This window comes from Pituophis catenifer, unplaced genomic scaffold, assembly GCF_029215685.1.
Source record: "Pituophis catenifer annectens isolate HBS135680 unplaced genomic scaffold, rPitCat1.0.hap2 SCAF_1, whole genome shotgun sequence".
NCBI lineage: Eukaryota > Metazoa > Chordata > Lepidosauria > Squamata > Colubridae > Pituophis > Pituophis catenifer.
In genome coordinates this window covers 115,735,490-115,745,193 of record NW_027256881.1, presented here as the reverse complement: position 1 = coordinate 115,745,193, position 9,704 = coordinate 115,735,490, and the positions used below count along the sequence as shown (strand labels likewise).

At 44.9% G+C, this 9,704-nt stretch overlaps 1 protein-coding gene across 1 annotated transcript; it reads right to left on the bottom strand.

The window, feature by feature from the left end:
• Positions 1–396: 396 nt before the first annotated feature.
• On the bottom strand, positions 397–1,551 carry HTR1B (5-hydroxytryptamine receptor 1B). Its single transcript, XM_070954405.1, has one exon. It carries the CDS (start codon positions 1,549–1,551, stop codon positions 397–399), a length of 1,155 nt encoding a protein of 384 aa, XP_070810506.1.
• Between the last annotated feature and the right edge of the window lie 8,153 nt (positions 1,552–9,704).

Here is a 9,704-nt window from a genome sequence, read left to right as displayed (position 1 = left end):
GTACAGTCACGTTGGATCGGGTGTCTCCACAAAAGTTGTCCAAAACCTTTCCAGTTCCTACCACAATGGCTCTACAAAGGCAAAATCCAGGATCAACTCTCATTTTAAGGCCAAAAAGACTTCTTCAGCAACATTAGTGGGAGCAGATGCAGCATATTTTTAAACCCAGGCTCAGAAGGAGGCTGCTTTGTAGTTACCTCTACCCTGAATGAGAACCTTTGCTAACTGGTATGGCTCTCCTCTCTACTGAATTCCAATTTTGTCATTAAAAGATACTGTTTTCTGGAGAGACAGTAGCATGGTAAGAATAATCACCTACCTGAAGAACCAGTCACACAAAATGCATTCATTCAAGCCTCCGACACCAGAGACTTTATATTTAACTGTACTTATCATTCAACTTGTGCATCGGAACCGTATCAATTTATGAAATGCTTGTTTGAAGTCTTCATTGGACATAGTGTAGATGATAGGGTTGATCAGAGAGTTAAGATATCCCAGCCACGTGAAAAAGTCAAAGATGGCCATGTGGAACCAGCAAGCATCTTTACAAATAGGCAACACTAAACTAATGATAAAGAAGGGTAGCCAGCACACAATGAAGGCTCCTAAAATAACCCCTAAAGTCTTGGTTGCTTTCCGCTCTCTGGCAGCCATCAACTTCTTTTTTTCCAGAAAAGCATCCGATACCTTCACTTTGACCTGGTTCGTATATACAGGAGACCCCATTTCACTGGATGCTTCCGAGACCTTGCAATTTATAGAAGTGACAGAGGATGTTGACCCTGGGGAATCTGTTATTAAGTGAGCCCGAGTTAATCTTTTGCCGGTGTTCTTTGGCGTCTGTTTCAAAATCCGAGATCTGGCCTCCACGTAGATCCTTCCATAAAGGATCAGCAGCAGCAAGGTAGGAAAATAGAACGCCCCCACTGTGGAATAGATGGTATACAAGATGTGGTCTGAATTCACCACACAGTTAGACATCTCTTCAGCTTTAGACTGCTGCCAGAAGAAAGGAGGGATTGAGATGGAGATCGAGAAGACCCACACCAGGGCGATCATGCCCGCTGCTCTCTTGGGAGTCCTTTTAGTCGAATACTCAACTGCGTCTGTGATGGCCCAGTATCTGTCCAGGGCAATCACACACAAATGGAGAATGGAAGCAGTGCAACAAGTGATGTCTGAAGAGAGCCAAATGTCACACACAATCTGGCCCAGGGTCCATTTCCCAGTCACAGTGTACATTGTGCTGATAGGCATGACCAGGAGGGATACCAGAAGGTCAGTGACAGCCAAGGAAGCTATGAGATAATTGGCCGGGGTGTGGAGCTTACGACTCTGGTAGACAGTGACAATCACAAAACCGTTGGACAATATTGTGGCCAAAGTGATGAGAGCCAAGATGACGGTGAGAACAACCTTCCAGGAGAACGGGGTGCCATCTTGATAGATGGAACTTTCTTCAGGACTGCAATTCCTGGTCTGGTCGGAGTCATTGGCGTGGAAGGCGTTTAGGCCTGGGGTGGCTTGGCAGAGCCTAGCTTGATCCATGCCTCCAAAGTTGCCGGGGACTCGGGCGAGGAAGGGAGCGCCGCCAGGCTCAGCAATCCGAGGAGGGCAGCGCCCTCCTCTCTTCACGCCACACCTCGAGAGAATCCCGCACGGGGAACGAGGGCACGCGAGCCGCCTGGTCGGCGGGGACGGCAAGAGGGAGCACGTGCGCGCGGCTCTTCCAATGGAGGCGCCTCCCGCTCGCCGGGCGGACCATGGCTCGCCCCAACGCCGCCGCGCTCTTCTCCCTCTTCTTTGCTAAAAGCCAAGCCGACGCCTCAGCACGTGCCGGCCGCCAAGCGAGGACGTCTCCGCCAGCGGCAGCCGGTTCGGTGGTGGCGACGAAGGGACATCGCGGAGGTCCGAAGTTCGACGCGACGGATAAGGCAGCAGCGGCCGGGAGAGTTTTTCTTTCGTGAAGCGGAGGTGGCGTTTTACGATCCCCCTGGGCGAGACGGAGCAGCGAAGAGACCGGGAGTGGGCTAGCAGGCGTGGTTTGCCACCGTTGTTGCCCGGGCGTGACTGGACGCCTTCTCTCTCGCAGAGACACGGGACGCGCAATTGTCCCCCACGGCGCCACTTCCACAACTTTTGCAGAAGCGGGCGGGCGGCTGGAAGGTAGGCAGCGCAGCGAACTCTCGATGTGAGGGTCTCTCTCCCAGGGCAGAGCTCAAGTCCGGCGGACGCAGACTTCTCCGGCAGAGACGGCCGGCGCCTCAGCAACCGAAGGCGCGCGGTCCCTGCCTCTCCTCTGCTCCCTCTTTCTCTCTCTTTACAGATGTATGTATGTATGTATATATATATATATATATATACTGGCCCGCCCGCTCAGACTCGGCTCCGCTCTGCGCGAGCTTAACAAGGCAACTCGTGGTCTTTTCTCCCAGAGCTCCGGCTCCCGGCCCCTCGCCACCGCCCCGCCTCAGTCTGCCCCGAGAGGATTCCGCCGGGTCCTAAAACCGACCCCTCATTTGCGCCCCCCCCCCACAACCCGTTACGAGCCTTGAGAAATGTATCCTTTCGCCAAACCTCGCTGACTTGTCAGCGGGGATTCTGGATTGAGTTGAGCCGAGCTTGTGATCCCTTTCAAATGTAATAATGACTACAACAGCAATATAGCGACACTGACGGCAACTCAAAACTGTGGCTTAAAACGGAAAGACGCGAACTGAAAAAATACCAACCGAAACCAAGTCAAGAGAAGTGGCGGAAAAAAAAAACATCAAATCCCCCCCAAATTCGAATTCGCTGCTTCTACATGATGTACGGGCGTCTAAATCGATGGTAGTTTTGCGGCTCTAATGGACTTTGATAAACCTTCATATTTTAGACGCAAGAATATGCGTCTACCACCACGGCTGAGAGAGATCCGACCAAGAAGGTTTTCTCGACTCCCGCGTCTGGTTTTGGAACGCCTCTTTCTGCCCTTTACTAGAAATAGGAAATGGGACTGGAGAGTTTTCTTACTCTCTTATGCAGCCTTATCCCGCGTTCTTAATTTTCCTTTCCACCTAACCTAAGTATCATTATGGTGCCCTTTTGCTCTGATTTTCGACTTTGGCTGCAATCTTAAAGGGACACTTTCCTGGGAGGAAACTTTGGGGAAGCCAGCGGGGTTTACTTCGGAAACTTGTATAGAATGGCACCAATTTCTCCAATCGGTGGAAACAGGTTCCAAAAAAAAAAAAAAAAATCGGCGAAATCTTTGCTCGGGAATTGATCTCTTCTTGATTTGTGACTTTTTGAGGGGGGGGCGGAGGGGGGAGAATTCTGGGAAAGACGAATCGGTTTTCTCCTACTTGAAACCGCTTCGTCCTTTCGCAGCATTTCACCGCGCAGGATTCAGGCTCCGGCTGACTGCAAATACAGGCGCCTGGCTTCCTGCACCAGCGCCTCCCCAGACGCGCCTTAAGAGATCCGCAGCCCTGCGCAAAGATGCTCGCTACAGGTTCTACAGTGGGATTTGGTCTTCCAAGTAAGCAATGGGGCGCCTATAGCGGATCAGTGGGGCCTCAGAGACGCCTAAGGAAAGCCCAACAAAGCTGGTAGAAGTTGCTCAGCCACAGGGCTCAGGGCTAGACGGCGCTCCCCTTCCTTCTCAAGAGGGGAGGAAATCCGAGAGCTTAGAGGGGCTTAATGCTAAGCAAACCTGCTTATTGGGATCTGCCTGCCTCTTGTGTTTAAAATCTCAATCCATCCTGGCGCTTCTCCATGTTGCCGCCTTGTACGGTACAGCCTGCTTTGGCTGAGGTCCCTTCTCGCCTTGTTATTAATTAGTAACCGTCTGTTTAAGAGTCGTTTTCATTTATTTAATGGTATTTATTTCTGGGATGCCTCTCGGGTTCCAAAGTCTTTACGAGACAATTTGCTATCATCATCATCATCATCTCCGTTTATAAAGCGACCATACGAAGTCGCGGTCGGACCGGGCTGATGGGGTTTATCGCCGGATGAACGCGCGCCGAAGTCGATCGCGAACAAGTGAGGGCCTCCCGGGGGGGGGGGGGTGGCGGAGAACCGGACTTTCCTCGAAGCTCCCTGTACTCGCGCGTAGACACTGTCGCTTCTCTCGCGGGCTGCGCTGAGATTCGGGTTGGAATTTCCCCGAACCGTTTCCCGAAATAAAGACCGAAGCCGATCGGAGCGGTTGGTGGGCAGCTGATCTCCGCGGTGTTGCGCCTAGCTGAAGTAGCCGGATGGACTTATCCTCGCTCTCTTAAAAACGATTCGGCATTTGGGGTTTTGCTCCCGATGCAGAGTTAAGCGCTAGCCTCTCCTCGGTCCCCACTGGCCGGTGTATAATCTCGGCGAGGGAGGAAAACGTCCGGGCGTTCTGCCTGTAAAGCTTGACGCTTTAATGATCCAAAGCTGGGTTTTATCCCTAGATTATTATGTAACCTTCCCAAACGCGATCGTTAAAGCGCTTATTGTCGCGCGTTTCAGAAAGTATACGCTAGTAGTCCGATCCCGAAGCGCGTTTACACGGGAGTAAGCAACTCCATCGAGATTTGCAGCGTGCGCTCCCAAGAGAGGGCGCTCCCCTTGCAAGCCTCGGCTCTCCTGTTTGCCTTAAGTGGAGGCAAGTCTTTAAAGTCTGCGTTGGACACATGCAAGTTCATAAGCCTTCCATGGATCGGATCATTTAATTGGATCTGAGTTTGGAATAACTTCTGCCTCTCCTTTCTCACCCACTTTCCTTGTGGAGGAGAAAGAGCCTCTCTTAAATTAACGCCCCCCCCCCCCTTCTGCTCTAGTCAATCTCCTTCCATTGTCTGAATAATGAAAGCAACAGGTATAGAGAAAGCATTCAATGGAGTATCCTCCCCCAGAGGTTGTTGTTGTGTTTGGTTGAATCATAGGCGTAGGTCCTGGTGACTCAGCCAAAAGAACCAAACCCCAAATGTCCCTAAAATGTTTTATAGGCAGAATAAGAAAGTGATATCAATTATGCAGTGTGGGCAGAAGAGGTGGACAAATCCTTAGGATAATGTGCACCCACAACAGGGAGTTATCCCACTATGGTTCTTGGAGAACAGTGACCGCTAACATTGATCTGGTGTTTTCATGTGCTCTCAGCTGTGTTGTTAAACTAATGAGGTAATGCTCTACGGATTGTCCCTTAATGTTACAGAAGAGTGTCCTGGGTCCGTGGCTGTTCAAAACTGAGTGGGACCTTGAAAGGTAGAGGAATGGCTAAGAAAAGTCTGAGGGGCTTGTTTTGGAGACATTGGGGGTGCTTTTTTTCTTAAGGTGGACCAGAAAATTTGCCTCTTTCACTGACAGCCAGAGAAGCCAGGTAATCTCTTATACATGATATTTGAGATTTCCCTATCTGCCATTCTTCTGCTCCTTTTGAGCTGTGGTTGCCCTCTTAGTATGAAAACTCAGCTTTCTTTAAGGTCACTTCTAGCCTTCAGCCTTTTCCTCATGCAGAGTCTTCCATTCTGAAATCTGTTTGAGGATGGGTGCTTGCCTGTGCAATGGAAGAATCTTTGGTTCATGGTGATTGAAACGTTGACTGAAACATATAGGGCAGGGCGGGGGGGGGGGGAGTTTCCAGGGGTTCCTCAGAGGAACCTCAGAGTCTGTATGGTACTTAATGCAGAAGCTCCTGCTGTTGTATCATCCAGATGGATTGGCTCTCACTGAATTAATCAGCGCAGACTTCTGTGTCAACATTTAGCCCAACTTCAGGAAGCCACCTAAACCAATACAATCCCAACGCTGTGCTTGAAAGGAGATCCTGTTTTAAATAACTGACTTAAAATGCACCTATTACTTCGATAGATTACTAAATGCATTGTTGTACTGTAGAAATGAAGCATTGTGTTTCCAATGAAACTGAATTGCTAGCTACCAGTAGCATCACCAAATGAAAATTGCCTTCACTGTATTTAATCACTGAGAAGTTAATTGAAATGCAGTATATTAAAATATTTTAAAAGTTTACTTACTATGAGCCAAAATGTTACTGCAAGATAGTCTTAAGGTCACAAAGGACAAAACTGTTTTGAGGTGGGGTGCCCCTTGGAACTGAGCAGTTCAGATTTGAGGTGGGGGTCACTGTTAATAAGCTTTAAGAGTTAAAGAATTTAATACTTAAAAATTGTCAACAGTTTAAGACAGGCACTATAAGGATGATGGCACAAATGAAGATAATGGAATGAGAAGTGATTTAGATCAGGACCAAAAATATAGAAAGCCATCACCATCAATCCTTTTCTCTGGGAAATTGGAGGACTTGGCTATTAATAAAGACACTAGCCTCCTCCTTCTAGAATCCATAGAAACAATTGAGAAAAGTTTGAACATTTAAAAGAAAAGTGCAAATCTCTGTTGAGATTGCATTGCATTTATCTTTATTGAGTTAGGAAGCCTATTAATTAGGAAACCTATTAACATTAGAACCTAATCTGTTCTTTCAATAAACATAGAAAACAAAACTTTGAATGGTAAAGATATCTGGCCAAGGTCAGTTCCTGGACCTTATCATGCAATTTATTTGGCAACAACACAAAAGTAGCTGCTATTTCCTATACTATAGAGCCGTGATGGCGAATCTATGGCACACATGCCAGAGGTGGCATGCAGAGCCCTTTCTGCTGGCACCCGCACCGTTGCCCCAGGTCAGATCTCCATGGCATTTATTTCCTGAGCTTCTGTTTCCCTGCAAATGACGAAAAGAGAAGGTCACGAAAGAAAAAGATCTTACCTCTTGCTGCGCTGCCGGTATTGGGATGCCCCACCTCCCGCCAGCCAGCTGGTCTTTGGGTCACTGCTGCACATGTGTGCACATGCATGCATGTGCACACACATGCATGTCCACGCATGCACACGTTTGCACATGCATACCTTTCAGTTTGGGCATGCACATGCACGCAGTTTGGCCACTTGGTGTCTAAAAGGTTCGCCATCACTGCTATAGAGCAGTGGTGAAATGTAAAATTTATTACTACCGGTTCTATGGGCGTAGCTTGGTGGGAGGGGGGTAATGTGACTGAGTGGGTGTGGCCAACTTTTTTTTTTACACTTTTAAAACCATTTTTTCTACAACCTCTTCAGCCGAAGAGGTTGTAAAAAAATGCTTTTAAAAGCCTCTGATGATCCCATCTGAGTTGCCTGATCGTCAGAAGCTTTTTTTTTTCTTTTAAAAACATTTTTTCTACAACCTTTTCAGCCAAAGAGGTTGTAAAAAAAATGCTTTTAAAAATAAAAAAAGAAAGCCTCTGATGATCGCATGGCTCAGCTAGGCATTGGGGGGTGGGCAGGGATTTTTGCTACCGGTTCTCCGAACTACCCACCGCCATCGCTACCGGATCAGGCGATCCAGTCCAAACCGGAAGCATTTCGCCCTTGCTATAGAGGTATTATTTTCCCAGTCTAACCTGCAGTCCTGAGAATCCCTGATGGTTCTCAATCTGTGGACAGGACAAGCTCAACCCTGTTAAATTCTGAGTTCAAACAAGTTCAGGGAAGTGCTTCCGATAGCTTTGTGTTTTGGTAAACTAGGACATGTTTGTGCTTGGGAATAGCATCTGAACATCTCTTTTCTTCCTCCCACACCTTCCTATATAAAACATTTACCATGTGTTGCTTTCCCAGTAGAGGGAAAATAGGGATCTTTACACTTAGCTAAGGTTGTCAGTAGTTAGAGGGTATTCTTTTGTACTCTGGCTCTACACTGTATTCCATCTGTCCTTTGAAATGTAAACTCATCTGTTGTGGAATTGGAACCAGCGCTGTCTGTTTTATTGCTGTGTTTTTAATTATACTATATTTATTTGCCTGTGTTTTCATTGGTAGAAGTTTTGATCTCCATGTGTTGTTTGGGAAGGTGGGATACAAATGAAGTAAATAATGAGAATTATTTTAAAAGAAGTTAGTTTAAGAATATGAGTTGCTTCTGTTAAATATACAAGTCTTAAGACTCCATTATATCTTAAGTTTCGTATCTTTCACTTTCTTCTATATAAGAAGAAATTATCCATAATTATCCATTATCACCATAAGTGATAATTTCTCAAAATTTGAGTATTCTGTTTTTTCTGTCACTGATGGAAAATATATTTTAATGATGCATCTGAAAGCTAAAATCATTAATACCGCAATATATATATATTAACAGTAGTCAAATAAATCCACTTTATATTCCTTCCATTTACTTTTAAAATGCTTGATGTTCAAGCATATCAAATAATATCTCTCAAGTTAATTTCTTATTTCCACTTTCTCTCCTTTTAGGAATACCCTCAGTCATTTAACAAGTCTCTCTTGTAAATCTAAGATAGGAAGGATTTCAAAATCTCTCTTCTGATTTATTCTATATGTCCTCTTTAGATATTAAGACATCAGTTTGTTTCATATGTAAAGCCATTGTGACATCCTTCTCCATGTTTGGCATTTTTAATTCAATTTTAGATCCTCGGCATCTTTTTTCATATCACTCTTTTAGTCTGACATTTTTTTAAAAAAACCATTTTCAAATCCACATTCAGATCAGCTTCAGTCTCCATTATATCCTCCATTATATCTTATTCTCTTCTCTATCCTCTGTTATATCTATTTTTATAGTGCTAGATAATCTTGAAAGAAATTTCTGACAACATTGTTCCCAGACAGCCTTGATTTATTCTATCATCAAATAGTATTGTCAAATAGCATCCATTGTATTAATGGGTCTCTTCTTCTTTAATTTTAATCTTTAGTTTTCTCTCGTTCTCTCTAGTCAACCACCAAAATCCCCTCTTATTACATATTTATTTTCCAATCAGCAAAACTTTCCCACAGGAGGATTTCTTATAGTTAATTTCAAATTTTTCATGGATTCTTTTATAAAAATTTAAACAAACAGTCTATAGGAAATATTCTTTCATGTCAAACCCCTTAACTTTCCCAAATCCACAATTCAGTCTCCTTTTTCCTATTTTCTAAAACATAGAGTTTTCCTTTTTAATCTTTAAATATCCAGGGTGGAAGGAAATCATTCTGGCATGATAAAATTTGCCTTTCCGAAGGTTCTTAAAATTCAGAAAGTCAATAAACAACCAACTTCCTAACATAATTAAGAAAGGAAGTGGGCAGATCCATCTGCCAAATGAAGTCACTGAACCACAATTTAGGCTGGATTATTATCTACATGGTGTGCAAAAGAGACAATCAGCAAGCCAAAAAGGGAACAAGAGGATCCCAAAACCTCCCTACCAGAAATCAACACCCAGCTGAGCATAGATTAACACCAAGATTAACAATTGACCAACAATCAAGAAGTAAACAATATCCCAATCAAGGAACTGGTAAACAAGCTAACAGTAAACAGTCCAACCAAAGAACCTCCATGACTGACAGAGCAAGCCACTGGAATATAAACTGAGAGCAAACCCCACTCCTTACTAGCACTGATGATGTTATCTAGTTTGGATAATGAAATGACTGCAAGAAAACAACCAACATCAGACATTACCTAGGATCTCACATTTTATCCCTAAGCTACAAATAGTCTCCTGTATAAGGTTATTTTTCCCTGACTTCCAGAGCTCTCAACCCCACTGGAGATCATTGTTTTATGAGTCTCTGTATCTGAAAACTATTTGATAGTGAAATAGTAAAAATTCCCCAAAAACAAACAAACATTAAGAAACAAAAGATCACACACA